This window comes from Barbatula barbatula, assembly GCF_947034865.1.
Source record: "Barbatula barbatula genome assembly, chromosome: 1".
Lineage (NCBI taxonomy): Eukaryota > Metazoa > Chordata > Actinopteri > Cypriniformes > Nemacheilidae > Barbatula > Barbatula barbatula.
Window position 1 is genome coordinate 15,481,957 of NC_136766.1, and position 18,172 is coordinate 15,500,128.

General features: G+C 38.3%; 3 protein-coding genes across 6 annotated transcripts; 2 read left to right on the forward strand and 1 right to left on the reverse strand.

The window, feature by feature from the left end:
• The first annotated feature begins 951 nt into the window (after window positions 1-951).
• On the forward strand, window positions 952-7,454 carry slc8b1 (solute carrier family 8 member B1). Of its 2 annotated transcripts, XM_079465329.1 has the most exons (16): window positions 1,354-1,413; window positions 1,634-1,786; window positions 1,942-1,994; window positions 2,359-2,396; window positions 2,561-2,618; window positions 3,074-3,179; window positions 3,479-3,646; window positions 3,834-3,947; window positions 4,258-4,317; window positions 4,676-4,806; window positions 4,970-5,111; window positions 5,745-5,866; window positions 5,972-6,125; window positions 6,311-6,391; window positions 6,510-6,574; window positions 6,761-7,270. In XM_079465329.1, exons 4-16 carry the CDS (start codon window positions 2,392-2,394, stop codon window positions 6,947-6,949), a joined length of 1,395 nt encoding a protein of 464 aa, XP_079321455.1. In that variant the 5' UTR covers window positions 1,354-1,413; window positions 1,634-1,786; window positions 1,942-1,994; window positions 2,359-2,391; the 3' UTR covers window positions 6,950-7,270. The 2 variants fall into 2 exon arrangements, with proteins under 2 accessions (XP_079321454.1, XP_079321455.1); XM_079465328.1 differs by lacking the exon at window positions 2,359-2,396 and having other exon boundaries at window positions 952-1,413; window positions 6,761-7,454.
• A 77-nt stretch (window positions 7,455-7,531) lies between these two features.
• snx1b (sorting nexin 1b) lies at window positions 7,532-12,198 on the forward strand. 3 transcript variants are annotated; one of them, XM_079461945.1, is made up of 15 exons: window positions 7,532-7,843; window positions 8,058-8,178; window positions 8,324-8,466; window positions 8,562-8,628; window positions 8,712-8,755; window positions 8,861-9,002; window positions 9,178-9,256; window positions 9,366-9,441; window positions 9,532-9,645; window positions 9,730-9,823; window positions 10,015-10,220; window positions 10,392-10,535; window positions 10,674-10,754; window positions 10,986-11,057; window positions 11,131-12,198. In XM_079461945.1, the coding sequence occupies exons 1-15, from the start codon at window positions 7,706-7,708 to the stop codon at window positions 11,179-11,181; spliced, it is 1,572 nt and encodes a 523-aa protein (XP_079318071.1). In that variant the 5' UTR covers window positions 7,532-7,705; the 3' UTR covers window positions 11,182-12,198. The 3 variants fall into 3 exon arrangements, with proteins under 3 accessions (XP_079318071.1, XP_079318072.1, XP_079318073.1); XM_079461946.1 differs by lacking the exon at window positions 8,324-8,466 and having other exon boundaries at window positions 7,541-7,843; XM_079461947.1 differs by lacking the exons at window positions 8,058-8,178; window positions 8,324-8,466 and having other exon boundaries at window positions 7,541-7,843.
• Window positions 11,560-17,533, reverse strand: acp2 (acid phosphatase 2, lysosomal). The gene is made up of 11 exons (XM_079462257.1): window positions 17,345-17,533; window positions 16,546-16,641; window positions 16,079-16,165; window positions 15,794-15,946; window positions 15,530-15,628; window positions 15,290-15,379; window positions 14,559-14,691; window positions 13,983-14,071; window positions 13,776-13,882; window positions 13,528-13,700; window positions 11,560-13,398 (listed from the first exon to the last, which is right to left on the reverse strand). The coding sequence occupies exons 1-11, from the start codon at window positions 17,426-17,428 to the stop codon at window positions 13,268-13,270; spliced, it is 1,242 nt and encodes a 413-aa protein (XP_079318383.1). The 5' UTR covers window positions 17,429-17,533; the 3' UTR covers window positions 11,560-13,267.
• Between the last annotated feature and the right edge of the window lie 639 nt (window positions 17,534-18,172).

Here is an 18,172-nt window from a genome sequence, read left to right on the forward strand (position 1 = left end):
CCAGTGACTCGAGACCCCCACTATCCTCAGAAGTGGTTAAAGTATACAAACGTTGCGTGCAAATAAGCACATGCACCTACTCAACCCAAACGCGTTCAAAATTTGTAATGAAGACATAAATTAGCACAGTCTAACTATAGGGTGACTGACCACCACCCAACAAACCAAATGTGGGACAATGGGACACCATTGAAAGAAATTGCTAAACTGTGTTATAATAATGGAATGATTTTAGTTTATCAAAATAATTTATTATTCAGTCCATTCCAACTACAATATAATTAAGGCATGGATAAAATGTTATACAACATAACACATTTAATGGCGATTTCAATTGAAGGTGTACTGTCTCTTTTTGAGCACAGAACAGATGTGGATTTATCATTTTGTAAACTTTGAAAATCTTCTCAAAAAGAGAAAACTAAAGGAATAAAGAACAAATTAAAGGAATCCTTCAAATAATAAATTAGATCCTTCAAGAGGTGACATTTTGGTGTGAAAACAACAACACAAATATCAATACATACTGTTTCTGTGGATTCTGTGCTGTTTTGTGGCATTGGTTGGTTGTGTGTCATCTTGTAAGGTTTCATCCTGTTAATTTTCTTCAAATAGTAAATAACAAGATATTATGTCCCTACTGAGGATCCACCCCAAGTTATAGTTCATCCCCCTCAAAAAACACCTGTCATTTTTGACTCACCCTCATATGGTTCAAAACATGTATGTGACTCTCGCACCACAAAAGTAGATATTTAGACATGTTTGTATTTATAGAATGTAAATCAATGGGGGCAATGTTTTTGCTCACCAGTGCTCTTCAAAGGTTTGTATTTAGAGTTGGCAGTAGAAAGTCAAACAGATTTGGAATGACACGAGGATGTATAAATCAAAGATGTTTTATTTTCGGGTGAACTGTCCCTTTAAGAAGAGAACGAGGCGGCTCCAACTGCGCTCGTCACTGTATACTAGGAAGTACTTAAATTACTGAAACGCTTTAAAGAATTTTTGCTTTGGCATTACGAATGACTAATCCTGTGTCATTTTAAGCCAATGTATAGATCCTGATCGATAACTAAATCTATATATATATATATATATATGGGGATTATCACATCAGAGAAACAGCTCCAGAACTTCAAAGCTATTGCCGATCTACTGCAATTCAACAACAGACGACTATGTTTTAAACTGTAAAGAATTGAAAAGCAATGTTAGATCAGCACCTTCCTACAAATGCGTGCTGTACTTTTAGTGTTGTTTTGCACTCTTGCCCTGTTGTGGGCTCGTGCCAGCTGCGCGGAGTCTGTTTACACTGCCCGGTATGATTCACACACGCACCGCATGGCTGTTGGCCATGCCTGGACTTCAGGTTCACCTGCAACTGGTGCATTGAAGAGCGATGGAGACGAGGTGAAGAAACTTAAAATATTTAAATTCGTCTGTATACATGCTGGATTACTTGATTACCCTCGTACTGTAAACTTTCTGTCTGTAGATGCACTTTTTAATATGTAACGATACAATTTTTGCTCATATTGCTCTATATTTACAGTTGTTGAGTAAATGCATGCGATTTTTATTATAATAAGTCTACATGCTTGTTTGTGATAATAGTTGATCTGTGTTGCAGTGTGATATGGTGATGAACCTGTCTGCCAGTCAGAGATGCGAGTTTGTAAAGAACACAGCTGACTGTGTTTCAGATGAAGGATTTATCAACTACCCTTGGATCACCTTCTGCCTCTTCCAGCCTAATTTACTGCCCCTAGTCATCACACTCTATGTAAGGACACCTCTTCTGTATTCACACTCTTTACAGTTGGGCAAATACCACACAGAATCAAGTTTCGTGTGGGAGGATTGCTGGAGAGGCGTACCTTTTTTAAAAATCTTGTTCAAGTCACATCTGTTTTGGTGCTTCTTTCTCTTTTCCAACAGGTCCTGTGGCTGTTTGTGTTGTTCCTTGTTCTTGGGCTGATTGCATCAGACTTGTGAGTTTGTGTGCATGCTAAAGATTCTTAGGTAATCTGCGCAAACAGTGCATTTACCAACCGACTTCGGCGTTTGGTGTGTAGTTATTTAACAATTGTAATCCAGTCTGACTAAATCACGTGTATGACAGTTGTGGTCGTGAGGTCTTGCTGTAATCTTACAACCATCAATTTGAATACCTTCAGAGTAATCTTTTTTCTATTTGGGTTGGTTTATTTCATAGTTTAGTATTGCACGGTGCATTTGTTCATAGTGTGTCTGTTACAAACAGCATTTGAAAAAGAAAGTGCAGAAAAAAAATCTATCATGTTCTGCAGCCATGACCTCAGTTATCACCTGGGCACTGTGTTTGTATTTCTTTAGATCATGTGATTCATTTACTTCCCTATTTCAATAATGTGGTGAGTTTTTAAGCAAGTTAAAAGGTTCTGCTTTTATAAAATCCAGAAGTTACTTGGTTGTGTGGTAGAAAAATGATTGGCTTTGTTCAATCATGCAGTATTTATTAGTATAGATGGAAGTGTTTAGTTTGTTGTGTAACATGCATTGTTTTTTTCATTTGTAGTTTCTGCCCAAACCTCTCAGCCATCTCATCCACACTAAGATTGACTCATAACGTGGCTGTATCCTTTAAATGCTTGAAATGTGACAGCAGTTATGCCCACATCTGCTGATCCTGATCATTTGTGCTCATTTTGCTGAAGGTCAACAACACTTCTTCTGCAGTCCTTATCAACCAGAGCAGTGTAATAAACTCTGTGTAAAGTGCAAATCACAACATAAAACATTCTGAGCCACTTACACTATATTACAGTATTTTTGTAAGCCAGTAATACATTAATGTTAACCTGTACTGTATTTTGTTCATTTTTGTGTCTGTAGTGGTCTGCGTGTATGTAGTTTGTAGAAGAATGCTAAACTTGTTGTGTCATTGAGTGTGTATGATTGTGATCGTGGTGTGTGTGACTGAGTGGAACTGTAAGTAATAAATTTGCATTTAGCGAGTGAGGCTTGTGTTTTGGTTAGCAAAAAGGGCCTTTGTACCATTGTTGTTTTCCGTAATGATGGAGTCAAACAGGGAGTGACGTTCCTGGCCTTTGGAAATGGGGCTCCAGATGTGTTTAGTGCCATGGCTGCTTTCTCTCACCCTCAGACCGCTGGTCTTGCTGTTGGAGCATTGTTTGGTCAGTTATCAACACTCTGAAGGGCTCATCCAGTGACATAAGTAAAGGGAGCGGGACTACATGTTTATTAACCCAATGGAAGATATCAGAAGTTTTCTGAAAACCTTTTTAAAATGATTTAAGTTCCAACAACACAGAGTCTTGTACAGTACCTATCATATTCATCAACTCTTACAAATAAAGTACATTACCATAATGGCACGTCAATGTATTGTTACTGTATTGATGTTATATTTATGATGCGTTAGCATATCCTTTAATGCCGAATGTGGATAATTTGTTGCTGTAATCTCTTCTAGGGGCAGGTATTTTTGTAACAACAGTTGTTGCAGGGAGCATTGCCCTGGTTAAACCATTTACTGTGGCGTCCCGTCCATTCCTTCGTGATGTTATATTCTACATGGCGGCTGTGTTTTGGACCTTCACTATCCTTTATAAAGGCCACATTACCCTGGGAGAGACTGTGGGTGCGATAATTGTTATTGTCTTAAATACATATATGCCTTTTATGATCTGTCTTTCAATTTGGCTCATAATTTTTCATGCTTATTTCTACATCCTTTCATGTTTTGCTGCATATTTTGGTGAAATACTTGGCAATACCAATTTTAAGACATTTCTCTTTCTCTCTGACCCCCATTTTCTTCTTTGCAGGATATCTGGGGCTGTATATTGTATATGTTTTGGTGGTTGTTGTAAGTGCATATATATACAGTCGTCAGAAGCACCAGCAAAATGTCTCTTTGGAGAACTCAGGCAGAGAACAGGGTAAAGTGCCTTCGAGTCTTACTCGGCATTAAGAATTTTCATAACACACCCTAACAAACCCCTTTTATAATCAAATTTCAATTAATGAATGGGAATGACTTAACTAACTGCACGTAGGTGTTCTGGTGCCAAAACCTTAGTTATCAGCTCTGTATCTTTATTCTTATTTGTCATTTCTGAGTTTGCCCTTAAAGACCCTAATGTAAAATTTAGGTTTTGTGGCTTGTAGTCTTTGTTTATCTTTGAGGTCACCTAGGTGTTCACTTTTCAGTGTAAATCTACAATAAGTGTTGTTCTTTGTGGCTTTCAGAAGAGATTCTTACGACTGATTCACATAGAGGCAGTCGGAATGGAAGCATTCAAGCACATGGTGGGTAATGCTAAATGATAACTGTGAGTGTCTGAGGTTTCAGAATGCACGTGTGTGGTTTCATAAGGCATGTGCGTTGTTTTATACTCTTTCAGAATTATGGTTTTGCCAGCATGTGCAATGTGTATTTCCTTCTGCACACAAAGTCCAAAGTTTCACAAGTGTCTAACATTGAGGAAATTTTGTTTGGCGCGAAAGTGGTCTCATTTGCTTGAACATCGCTTTCAATAAAAGTAATGATTCTTGATTCAAAGTGCTATACTGGCTCTGAAATGTTGAATTTAGACTGTTTAAGAAGGTCTGTGTGAGATTCTTGCATCATGTTTGTTAAATGTGTTTGGATGAATGTGTGTTTCAGATGTAGAGTATGAGCCTTTGTTGCCTTACACTCTATCAACCATTCAGATCTTCCTGAATGCCATTAACCCGGTGGATAGCAGGACCTGGAGGAGACAACGCTGGAGTGGGCGGCTCCTTAAAATGATCAAGGTAAAAATCTCACATGTATTACTTCCTTGCTACACCAATTAAATAAACCATTCACATTCTGATAAACATGGAAGATAATAAATTGTAGATAATAAAATGTTTTGTAATGAGCTTTTATTTTTGTTCAATACTGTTTTCTTGCCTATTTGACTGACTTGGTTAGGTGCCTGTAGAAGTGGTCTTACTGCTGACAGTTCCTGTGGTGGACACAGATAAACAGGATCATAACTGGAAACGACCTCTGAACTGTTTACACATATTCACTGGGCCACTAGTTTGTGTGCTCACCTTCCAGTCTGGGGTCTGTGAGTCAGCTTGAATTTTTCATAAATGAAGAAACTAACTGTGATACAACAATCTAAGTTATTATGAGCAGTACATAATATCTACGCATAAATGAACTTGAAAGATGCTTACCGTGGAAACTCATCTCGCATTCATTTGTGACTGTCTGAAAGATTAAATCAAAATGGAGCATGCATGATCTTTGTGTGCTATTCTCAAAACCATGTCAAGCACATTCAACATTGGTATATAGCCCTAGACTTACAGGACCGGTTGCATTATTTTGCTAAAACACATTTTTTATTTACTGAACTTTAGGACAACTTTAATGGTCCAGTGTATGAAATTTAGCAGCATCTAGCTGTGAGTATGCAAATTGCAACCAACGGCTCAATCCACCCCTCCCTCCTTTCGAAGCAGAATGGTGGCTGACACCACGTTTTCGCTGCTTTGCTTAGGGAGATTACTCTATTAAGGTTTTACGCTATTACATACATATGCATGTTTAGAGTAGGAGACTTGTGGCTTTTAGAACCTGCATACTTTTATGGCCATTAACAAAGGAACTGACATTATGCTTACATTTGAAAAGTTCTTGGTGTAAATATTATTTAACACTTGGGATTTGAAACCATCTGTCTTTTTCATTCCAGATGGCTTGTACCTCATTGAAGGAGAGCTTCCGGTGTGGGTGCTCATAGCATGTATTGGAGCCTTCCTCTCTGGCATAGTCTTCTTCACTACCACAAATGAGCATCCTCCTCCATACCACTTTGTATGAAATCTAGTTTTCATTACTTCCTGATTTTATCAGATCATACTGCCAGCACCATACATACAGAAATGTCTTTTAGAGCTCTTTTTGTGTTTACCTGTATAGCTCTTCTCTCTGATGGGATTTGTGGTCAGCGCGCTGTGGATAAGTGCTGTGGCATCTGAGATCATCAGTGTGTTGCATCTTCTGGGGGTTGTTCTCAGTCTTAGTAACACTGTACTGGGGCTCACCTTGTTAGCCTGGGGCAACAGCATTGGCGGTATTCACACTTATTGCACATTATATCTGAGCTCCTTAAATTTAAGCAGTTTTGCAACTGCTAGCTTGGTGTTAAAATAATTTTGTAACTTTTCTACCAAAAGGTATTACCAAAACGTGTCATAACATTGCACACACAGTACATGTACTTGGTTAAACTGAATGTGGTTTGTGTGTTCTTTTCAGATTGCTTTGCAGACATTACCATAGCCCGTCGGGGATACCCACAGATGGCCATTTCAGCCTGTTTTGGGGGCATTATCTTTAGTATCCTTTTAATCTGTGTGCTTTTTTATCTTTGCGTTTTTATATTCTTGTTATTTTTGTATGCACATCTAATGTATGATCACAGAGAGATCTTTGAATGTCTTTAACATTATTTAAGACATGCTTTTTGGTGTGGGTCTGGGCTGCCTGGTGCAGATGTTCCATAATGATAATGTTATCACGGTATGTCTCTTGCTCTACATACAATGTCTTGGCTAAATCAGAACAGATGGATATAGATGGACACTGTAAACATGCACCTGATGACATGTCAGGAGAATTTTTAGTTCGGTTAATGTTCGGATTTAGACAGTAAGATGATTGAGTCATTGAGGCTGATTTGTAAATGTTGTTTTGTTCTTCGTTTAGCTGGAGCCGGAGGGCGTACTGTGCTGGGTTCTTTCTGGAGCACTGGGAATATCACTGGTCTTTTCCTTCATACTGGTTCCTCTGCAGTGTTTCTACCTGAACCGGGTCTATGGCATTTTTCTCCTGGTCTTCTATGTTGTCTTCCTCATTGTTGCCCTTCTCACAGAGTTTAAAATTATTCACTTCTGACGTCAGCAAGGAACTTAACCAAACCAGTGCAACAACCCTCAAACTCGTGGAATTTATACGATGATTTATTTTTTAAATGCTCTGAGCCAGTAATTACTGTACACTAGTACTACACTATGACCTTGATGGATGAAATTGAAATGATAAATAATTATTTTATTAAAGAGAACACTTTCAAAATATGTTGCATATGCTGGTTGTTGTTCTTTTGCACATATTATATTTTTAGGGTGACTATGTCTGTAATACAGAATTTGTGTATAGTTACAATTCTTGTAAATGTATTGTATTTCTCTAGCTTAATTTAAAGATCCATGCTGGAAAAAAACTAATCGAACCTGCCTAATTCAGTTTTCTGGGTTGGTTAGCTGTTAAAGGAACAGTTCAACCAAAAATGATATCGTCTCATTTACACACCAGTTGTTCCAAATCTGTATAAATGCACATGTTCTAAAAAAAACGCGGAAAGATATTTGGAAGAATGCTTGTAACCAAACAGTTCTTTGGTCAGTAGTTGAAACACATGCAGTATCTTCTCCAGACCAGCAGGTGACAATACACCTAAGCTGCAGCCTCTTCTCTGAAACCGACAGCGCAGAGCGACCCGCGGTTGTTTTTAAGTAGGTCGAGGTTACCTAGCAGTGAAATCCCATCCTTGCCTACCTGTCACATACGGCCAGGTAGCCATTATTCCCAATTCAACACGTAAACGGTTAAATTTAAGCAGGGTTATATATTTTATGATCGAAACAAACGATGTCAGCCAGCTGCGGACGGAATCCTCCGCCTTTCCCCGATAATGACGACCAGGAAGCTGAATTAGACAATCGAGTGCTGGACAGCGACGACGAGGATGATGATGATGAAGGGGAAGACATATTCACCGGGGCGAGTGTAAGACACATGTTTGGGGATAAATAACTATTTCATTTAAATATGACCAAGGGAAATAAGTGTGAATATTTAAGTGTCATTGAACAAAAGATAACTGATCGCTTATAATAAGAATCTAACTGTCCCAGTTTGATCGTGTGCTTGGAGTAGAATTGTGTCATTCATTATAATAAGTCAGGCGTTATGAAACCATATTATTATTATTATTACGCAGAGTAAACCGATCACACCCACATCCGCTCCCGAGGAGGCTGATATATTCAGTGAGGAGGGGTCTTATGTTCATCACACCACTAATGGTATTCACTCGGATGAAGAACTGGATCTGTTCACTGGTATTTTTCTCCACTCCGTTGTAACAGCATTTCTCACAATAAATGCATGAGAACGCTTGATCTGAATGATAAATTCCACATTTGTCTGTAAAGTAGTGAGGCATCCACAGATCATGTTAAGATGTCTTCTCTGCTCAAACTGCAGAAGCCACTGTAGAACTGACGCTTACCAATACCACTAGTCAAGGCAGGAGAGAGATTATCGGCCCGACCGCATCGGCATGCAACACCGTACATGTCCCTTATTCCATTCACAAACCCAGTATTGTCAACAAGACCATGGAGGAGGTACTGAAACAAGACCCCTCATGTGCCTTCAGATGCATTAATGAATTATTTATGTGTAATCCTAATTGTAACTACATTCTGGTACCTTTCAACAGCTGGAGGAGGAAGAAAGCAAAGATCAGTTCGAGCTGAACATTGCGGTCACCAACCCAGAGAAAATGGGTATGTGCGCGTAGAAAGCCCCTTTGTATTGAGCTGTATTCGATTGTTTATTTACTTTAGTCTCTTTGTTTTTTATGTTGCAGGTGATGGCATGAATGCCTTTATGTCCTACAGAGTGTCAACTCAGGTTGATCAAAGTTCACTTTTTAAACCCATTAACTTGGTGGTTTGAAGGTTTTTTAAACCAGCATTATGCTCTCTCTCTCATGTGTCACTTTTGCTCCCTTTCCAGACGACACTGCCCATGTTTCGTAATAAGACGTTCACTGTGCACCGGCGTTTCAGTGATTTTCTGGGACTCTATGAGAAGCTGTCTGCCAAGCATTCCCTGCTATGCTGCATCATCCCTCCCCCACCTCAGAAGAGCGTAGTGGGTAAAGAATCTTGTTTTCTGTTTGATCCAGCCATGTTTACCTTTACCTTCTCAACTTTGTTTGCCAACAGTCTTTATGAAAAATATCTGGATACTGTTCATTCTTATTAAAAAAGAGGCTTTGCTGCAGTGTGGATGGAGTTTGATTGTGTTTATGGTTTGACGTTGTGTCACAGGAATGACTAAAGTAAAGGTGGGGAAGGAGGGTTCATCCTCGGCTGAGTTTGTGGAGAAGAGACGATCAGCGCTGGAGAGGTAAACTCATGGACAATTATACATACGCATAGAAGGCAGATTCACTATCACACTTGCTTTTTTCCCTAGTTATATTAACTGGTCAACTGTTTGTCTGTATTGTCTGTAGGTATCTGCAGAGGGTAGTAGCCCATCCATCTCTAATGCAGGACCCGGATGTTCGAGAATTTTTAGAAAGAGACGAGGTGATCACCTACATCATCCTAGACAGATCATATTTTAAGAGTGATGTTTAATGTTGAATATCGAGTATAATGTGTGTGTGCTTGTTTTAGTTGCCCAAGGCGGTGAATACTCAGACTTTGAGTGGACCTGGTCTGTTAAAGATGATAAACAGAGCGTCAGATGCAGTCAATAAGATGACCATTAAAATGAATGAATCCGATAACGTAACATTCCAGTTCCTACTTTTATAAGACATATAGTTTGCATTTAACAGAAGCTTGATACCCGTGTGTATGTGTGTGTGGCAGTGGTTTGAGATAAAGCTGCAGGAGGTGGAGAATGAAGAGCAGTTGCTGAGGAAACTCCTCACTGCTGTTGACTCTTTAGTTAACCACAGGAAAGGTGAGAATAAATAATACAACACAGTTCCATACAGCTTCCCAGTTCTTACATTTGGTTTTAGAAACCGTCATAGAATACCTTGAAAATGAAAACCCAAGATTTGCATTGATTGAAATAAATGTTCCGTGAACCTTGTGTAAAACCAAGCTTTCCGATTCCCATTACAAATCGAGAGTCTATGAATCCCATAGAGTTGTGTAGTAACACAGCGGTGTTCAGTAAGAGTGTGGCGATGCTGGGCAGTGTGGAGGAGAACACTGCGCTGTCTCGTGCGCTGTCACAGCTGGCAGAGGTGCAGGATAAGATGGAGCAGCTGCACCAGCAACAGGCATTCCGTGATTTCTTCATCCTAGCAGAGCTGCTGGCCGACTACGTCAGACTGCTGGGAGCTGTGAGGGTTAGAGAACACAACCACATGTACACATAAACAAACATCAGAACCCAAAGCCCACCACACAAATCAAATCAGTACAGAGTTAATATTAAGAACCTGAACTTTATTAGGAATTGGTTCAAATGGAGTGTGATCTATTTGAATGTGCTGATGTTGTTTACTGGTCCTTCTCAGTGCTGTTTCGAGCAAAGGATGAAGGCATGGCAGCGACTGCAGGAAGCTCAGAGCACACTTCAGAGGAAACGAGAGGCGGAGGCCAAACTGCTGTGGGCAAACAAACCGGAAAAGCTTCAGCAGGCTAAAGATGATATAAATAAGGTGCATGCATCCAATGAAACTGTCTATATGGTTAAAGGGTCATGATACAAAAATATCTAACTGCAGAATGTTGCGATTAACTTATTAATAATAAAGACACATAAGATTTAAATTCTCTATTCTGTTTTCTTTTCACAGTGGGAGTCTAAAGTCAGTCAGTACGAGAGAGATTTTGAAAGAGTCACCTGTACTGTGCGTAAAGAGGTGCTCAGGTTTGAAGTAAGATGTGTTCTCATACTGCACAAAATACAAGACATTCAAATTCAGATGGTTGCAAATGGCATGAAAGGCATCCCTGTGGATTTATAATATGCTGGAGATTGTTTATGTTGACTTGATGTGGCTCATGATTTAAGCTTGAAAAATCATCTGGTTGGACCCTGGACCTACCAGGATATCAGCTTTTTTTGTAATTGGATAAAATTGATAATAATGTTCTGTGTTTTACAGAAAGAGAAAACCAGAGATTTTAAACAGCACATTGTAAAATACATTGAATCCCTACTTCACTCACAGCATCGGGTAAGTGCATTCTTCAGTGTATGTTTCTTTTGCACTATTAAACGGATACTTATTGTTCCTTATCTTCAATCAGCTTGTAAAATGCTGGGAGGCTTTCCTGCCTGAGGCTAAAGCCATCGCCTGATCAGACCTCACATGCTCTTAATCTTTGACCTTGATAACAGACAATCAACATTTCTCTCCAACTTCCTTTGCTCTCTTCTTTGTCAGACAACATGCATCAAAATATAATTCCATGACAGTGAGTCCCTAGTGTATGATGGTAATTCTGTGCAGTGGCTCATATCCCTTTTAACAGCAAAATGTTGAGTGTAAGAGTTAAAGGTCAAAGCAGCTTGAAGCAGTAACGGTGTGTGGAGTGCAGCAAAAATATTTTTGTATGTGTGCACATAAGTATGTGTGTTTAGTGGTATTATAAGGTTTTTAATGGTGCTTAGCCTGTGTAGTGTTTTAGTAGACATTAAACTGCCTTTGAGTCTCATTCTGGTCTTGTAATGGATGTGGACACGGATGAGACAAAACATTCAGAATTGATCATTCATTTCAGATGTGCATAATTTACATTTTAGAAACGGTACAAACACAGATGTTTCCAGGGCCACCTTATCCAGGCTGATATTGCAAAACATTTCAAACAAATGCAAAGTATAGTACAGTGTGAGTATTGAATCGCAGAATAAGAATGGAAAAAATGCTGTTTTGTAATGTAACATTCAGTCACAATGTGTGTTTGTGGAAAATTTCAACTGGTGCTTTTTGACTGATAATTTGATGTACTCAGATAAATGCACTGATCTGGACTGGTCCAGATTGAAGTCCACTTATATGTGGAAAAAACATTTCTATTACAATTCTGTATACAAAAAATGTGTATTGCGGACACTTATCCTATAACACGACATACATTACATAACACTATCTACGGAAACCTGTATGGGCTGCGAATTCTCAATATTTGTTTATTTTGGTAACATCCTTAGCAGAAACACATGGGTTTCAAACTCTTTCTCTGACAATAAACACTCTGAGCTGCTGTGCATATGTATTATAAGTTTCCATTTTAACAAATTAACAAGATGTTAATGGCCTGATGTGCATTTGTTGTCAACAGTTGTATGTCAACCATTCTTTGCATTTGATGAAAATAAAACACTAAAAATTATTTCTGAGATTGTGTAATTTATCAACAATTGATGACAATGTCAGAAAACAAAAAGTAAATTTGTATAATACTGTACATTAATTTTTAAATATTCTATCCAGAAATATAACTCATTTGAATGGGGGAGCATGAAGCAGTGAAAGTGCCATACAACCATTTAAATAGCAAACAATAATATTTTGACATGTTTGGCTGCAATTAATGCTGAGTGGGAAAACAATTATCCATATTCTTTATTTCACCGTTTTAATCAAACAATACAATTTTGAATAAAATATGATGTACTGTGAACAGAATTAGTCTTGTGTGAAGATATGTCAAAATCTTTCATAATCAAGATTAAAATTTGAAACTTTGATTGATCATGATTATGATCATAAATTGCATTAACATTACATAACGAACATTCAACAGCCGATTTAAACACTTATTTAAATACGGTTAATCTGAGTTTCACCTGAGAATAGAAGCGCACTGTTATTCTGAATCAAATAAAACTTATGTATCTGTTTGTGACCTCAAATTAAAGAATCTCATGAAAGCATTACATTAACACATGACAAAGCCTTTATGTGCATTCACAAGTCCTACTTGGTGAAATCCCTCAAGATTATATTTAAAGTAACCTTACCTGAAGACATTTCGTTGCACCATGTGAACCTTTAGAAAAATGGATCAAGTGCTGTACATTGCTCTCACAAGAGTACTAGAACAGCAAAAGTCCTTGAGCTTCAGAGAGCACATTGACAGTCCACTTTCAGTTAAGTTGAGCTCCTCTGGTTGACTTTTGCAAACAGCTTAGCCAACAAAGCCAATGTTGCAATCATCCATTCAAGTTATAATTACTAGAAACAATACTGCAGCTCTTGTTTCCCTTTTTCTGTCTTGCAGTTGCAAAAATTTATTGAAATTGCCACGCCTCCCTCAATATAAATAAATGTTTGGGCCAAAGGTAGTGGAGACTTTTGAGTTTGATGTTGGGGTTGTGTCCTCACAAGTCCTCCTCGCTGTCCCAGATTTCCTCTTTGCGGAGGAGCTGGTATGATTGTCAGGAGTCGCTCTCATTTATGACATGACTGTAGCTGGCCATTGGCTCCTTTTGCCTGCACATCAGTATGAATAGCAGTAGAACCAGGAGAAAGAGCAGACAGCCACATATAGCCAGCCCAATAATGACCTCTACAAACAAATGAGACAGAACCATCAGAATACAAGTACAGTATATCATACAAAATTGATGTTTGAATCTAGCATATAACATTTAATTAGGTAGTTGTAGCATTTTATAATGTAAACGAGTACATTTACCAGTGTCTGTATTGTTTGTTTCTATTTGACACTCTTTATGCCAGTTTTGTGGAATAACGTCACGTGTGAGGTTCATGAAGTCTTCTAGAGGGCAGTGCTGTGAACAACCTGGTAAAGACACAGCATATGGCTCAGAGCTGCCATTGAGATAAAACATCTCCACTGAAAATGACCTAAAAAAAGACAGAAAACATATTTATGACAGATGTATTTAACCTTTTTCAGTAAAAATGCAGATGATGTGTTACCCATTCTGCTCCTGGTGAAGTTCAAATAGATGGCAGGAAGCATAAGGTGGCTGCAGTCCATTGAAGATATTCAAAGCTTCCTGCAGAGCTACAATTGTCGTGTCATGCTGGTGAGGAAATTACGTTACGTAGGATGAACTCTCTGTAAACTCAACACATCATTTTTTAAGGTGTCATACTATTGACACATGGTGACACATGACTTACAGCTGAGTACATCATCATCTTCACTTCTTGTTTTGAGCTTGGATCTGCTGCAGCTGAGAGATTCTTGATGATCTGGTCTAATAGCAGGCCTGTGAGAAAGAGCAGGAGTGCTCTCTTAGCATGTTCAAGTGTCACAGGATCATAGTATTGCTTTAAAACAATCATGTGACGCAAATATTGCTGCAACATTTGTGTAATTTAACTTACCAATTTCATACTCTAAAAAGTATAGGAATACTTAAACCACATTTCAAAATCTATGATTGTAATTGAATTACAAAAGTAGAGTTCTCAAGCAAAACATTTCACAAAAGACATTCTGTTGTAAATTACAGATGAAACCGCAGCAAATGTTAGTTTCTTCTCAAATGCAATGAAATTCATACACACTGAAATGTGACTTAAGTGTTCAAAAGCATCCTAACACTTTTTGAGGCTACTTTATTCACCCTCTATCCATGCGTTTAATTCAGGTAGCAGCCACACCCTCTGTTCCTACAACACTTCATGTCAATGTTTGCATAAAAGTGTGTAAAACGGTTACTACGAAAATGCTTTCCAGTCTTAAGCGCTCACCTCCCTGGAGTCTGGATTTCTCCTTTCTCTTATAGACTCCAAACATGATCTGAAAACCAAAGTTCTTTAACACCTCCAGTATCCCCATCACATCTGGAGTCACCCAAGAAGGTGGTTTCATTCCATGCATTTCCTGGCGACAGAGAATAATGGAAAAAAGATTGAATTTAAACCACCAGAAAACATGTTAATGTATAAACACTTGGGTTATAAAATTATAAACTAACAAATTTGGAATCAAGCGTTGTCATGGTGAGTTGAAGTCTAGAAGTCATTCCAGACATATTTTACACTTTAAATTTTATCTTCTTAACCATTTCCATGTAAAATTTACAGTTGAACATCTACTGTAAATACAATGCATTACACATACATAGTGTATAAAAAATTATGCACACATATTTTTACCCATTCATGTACATAATTTCATTTACACTTTTTTTTATTCTGTTTTATTCAGCAATGACTGCTGGAAAAACAATGTAAGATTTCACAATATAGTGTTAGAGGACATACACATGACACAACCGCGTGTTAAAACCAGATGGAATGCAGGATCCATTAGAAATGTTTTTGCCATCCAGGATTATTGCCCGTCACATCAAAGATTGTCATTGCCTCTCACAAGTCTCCCACTGCGTCTCATTTTGTTTATATTGACAATATTTATTCACAAAGTTTAAGATAATAAAACAATTCAATGGCACATGTAATGTACATAAGTAACTAACCTCACAAAACAGTGTATCATGGACGCTCCAAACTGTCTCAAGAGAGACTTGTCCCAAACCCGTTTTATTTCTCACCATCTGTATAAAGTCCTGCATAAAAACACAATGACATCAATATTCAACCCCAATTGCAGGATGCTTTGTTGAACACTCCAGTAATAACATGTTTTACAGCTGTTATGATACAAAGTCCATGAGCACATGCACATAAAGCTGCTACTACAGGAAAATATGACTTACCTTGTAGGTGTTGGACATGTTAATGAAAATGTCTGATTTCATAGTCTCGTTCATGAGCTGATTGTAACGCGGACAGTCTTCCAGAGGGAATGAGAGCAGCTAGAAAACAAAAGACACTCTGTTATAAGGCATGTCAAGTGGAAAATACAGAAACTTGCGGCTGTACAAATATTACTACATCAGTATGTAGACAAAGGCCAACTCTCAGTGTACTGCAAAAAGGTGTCAAGAAAGTGAGAAAATAGCTGTACGGAGATGTTTTACCCTCTCTTGATCCTTTGGAACAGTGTGAACAGGTATTGGCTGCCACTTCAGATCAGGATTAAAGGCCTTAGAACCATTAGGTGGGAATAGACCAGCCAAGTTTGCTTCTGCGCTCATCAGAGTCCGGTCAATATCTGTACTTCGTATAGCTATCTACAAAACAAAGACCTCAGTATAAAAGGAAGTCAGACCCAAGTTGTACAATAACAAACAAGTCTGATTACTCAGAGTTAGCAAATGTAACAATTTAATAAACATGTTTAAATAGGAATTTGAGACAGTGACCTCCCGTCGTTCATAGTCTTCACTCAGGAATCCTGTGTAGCGTTTTCTTAAAAACTGGCCCAGTGCGAATTGTTGCCTCATTCCAACCTTGAAAATTAAGGAGAATGAGTCGAGATTCATAAGAAAACTTATCTGCAACATTATTTAGCAGGATGTGTTTAAAATCCATGAGAAGTAACTGGAGATGTGATTGTGTTTTAGGAATTTAAGGTTGTGTGTAGTTTCGATGGCCTCGCCACTAATTTGCAGGGGAGGGAGCAGAGAGGTTGTTTGAAGTTGACAGTCAGGTTTGTTTTGCTGCTGTGTTTTGAGGTTTCAGGATCTTGAAAATTGGTTGCCCTCCCACTAGACGACTAGCTTAGACTATATTGTTTTCATTGTTTCATTTTTTTAGACACACCTCAAGTAGCACGTAACCAGTAAAAAAAGTTTGTATGTTTGTTAAACTTGGTTGTGTGTGTACATACCAGAGAGAGTTGTCCAAAACCCTGAGGCCAGGCGCTCTCCTGGTAGGGATCAGTTGGATAAGCCTTGATTGGAGATCTGTCACCATGACGATAGAGCTGACAGGAAGACAAATACATCATAAGTATTGTTTTGGAAGGATGTATTACATTTCACAACTGCAGCTGAATAAACCAAGGACCAATAAACCTCAGTCAATTTTTAGCTTCTTTCCTTAGGAGCAAACAATAAGCATCATACGCAAACTCTTACTCTCTTTTCAAATAGAAAAAAAGTGTCCCAAGAATGCTTACAATTAAAAGTAATGCATGTCACAAACCACTTTTAAATGGACAAAAACTAAATGGCTTATGAACTACACCTTTTTCCCTGCAGTGATCATAATTTTGTGACAAAGCTCAAAGCCATAAACTACCTACTGTATATTGTTATTCCATTTAAATTGAGGATTTTTTTGTTGCACACGTAAACGTTACATGTTTGCTACAGCAAAAACATCCGAGCCAAGTGCCTAGAAATTCTTAACAATTGCCATTCACAAGCAATTGTGGCTAAAGAATTGTGGCAGATCGGACACCTAAAGAAAAGATCCCTATAGACATATTACATCAAAGATAGAAAAAATAACAAGATATAAAGCACATTTATTTTTAAAATACCTTTGCAAAACACAGATCAGTAAGAAAACTATTCTGTGTGACATTTCATACTGTAAACGCGTCTGTGCCTGTCCAGCTGCAGCCTAAATGAACAACACGACAGTAGCCTACTTTAGGCTTTGATGGACAGACGCATACTCACCACAGTCACACATTTGAGTGTTCTGTTTTCACTGGCAAGACTGAACCCAAATAAAAATACGAGAATCACAAAATATGAATCCATACTCGAGGACAAAAGCGGCGAAAAATACGGTAACGCCACTGATGAATCGATGACTGGCCGATTTGGCAACACAGGGCGAGCCAAAGGGGTTTCCGGGTAGAGAAGTGCTTCTATTGGCCAACTCATTCTGCAGCTTTAAAAGACCTATTATGATTGGTTGCAGCTTGAAAAGGGGGGATGGACTCAGTATGAAATTGCAAATAGTGTCATTTGTTGGTTTAGATTCCTTTGTTTAAATGACCGCGTGTTATTGAGTTTTTACTATTAAAAAAAGTTAATAGTTTGTCCTAGTCCTACGTATGTTAAAATCCAAGACATCATCGTTGACACTTCATTAAACGATGCAAATCACCAGGTAAATGTAACAAGTTTTTGTTCTCAATGTGAAAATATGACAAACAGCTGGAGGCCAGGCTGGTGTTGATATGTTAACCCATTATCTTTTGATGGAGAGCGATTTGGCTACATTGACTTGAAATCAAGAAATTATTATTAGTCTTCTCAAGAATGCCATGGATACAGATCCATCCATACAGATGGAACAGTATGAGATCTAATGAAGCCTATAATAAGAATAAAATGGTCAAATCTATCATTTAAAATGTAGCCCTACAGCTATTCGGAAAGACATTGGCACCTTTGACCTCCGTCGTACAGACAAAAAACATTTGACAAAAAAATATTAGTTTATTTCGCATGTCTCAAGAAGTCGTCTATAAGCGGGATAATATACAAGCAGGCGGC

Coding starts and splice junctions, on each gene's coding strand:
- slc8b1 (XM_079465328.1), top strand. CDS start 1,237: ATGCGTGCTGTACTTTTAGTGTTGTTTTGCACTCTTGCCCTGTTGTGG. Junction 1,787..1,941: donor CCCTAGTCATCACACTCTAT/GTAAGGACACCT, acceptor CTTTTCCAACAG/GTCCTGTGGCTGTTTGTGTT. Junction 6,575..6,760: donor ATAATGATAATGTTATCACG/GTATGTCTCTTG, acceptor TTCTTCGTTTAG/CTGGAGCCGGAGGGCGTACT.
- snx1b (XM_079461945.1), top strand. CDS start 7,706: ATGTCAGCCAGCTGCGGACGGAATCCTCCGCCTTTCCCCGATAATGAC. Junction 8,467..8,561: donor TCAACAAGACCATGGAGGAG/GTACTGAAACAA, acceptor ACCTTTCAACAG/CTGGAGGAGGAAGAAAGCAA. Junction 8,756..8,860: donor CCTACAGAGTGTCAACTCAG/GTTGATCAAAGT, acceptor CTCCCTTTCCAG/ACGACACTGCCCATGTTTCG.
- acp2 (XM_079462257.1), bottom strand. CDS start 17,428: ATGGATTCATATTTTGTGATTCTCGTATTTTTATTTGGGTTCAGTCTT. Junction 13,883..13,982: donor AGATGATGATGTACTCAGCT/GTAAGTCATGTG, acceptor TTTCCTCACCAG/CATGACACGACAATTGTAGC. Junction 13,701..13,775: donor CTTCACCAGGAGCAGAATGG/GTAACACATCAT, acceptor GTCTTTTTTTAG/GTCATTTTCAGTGGAGATGT.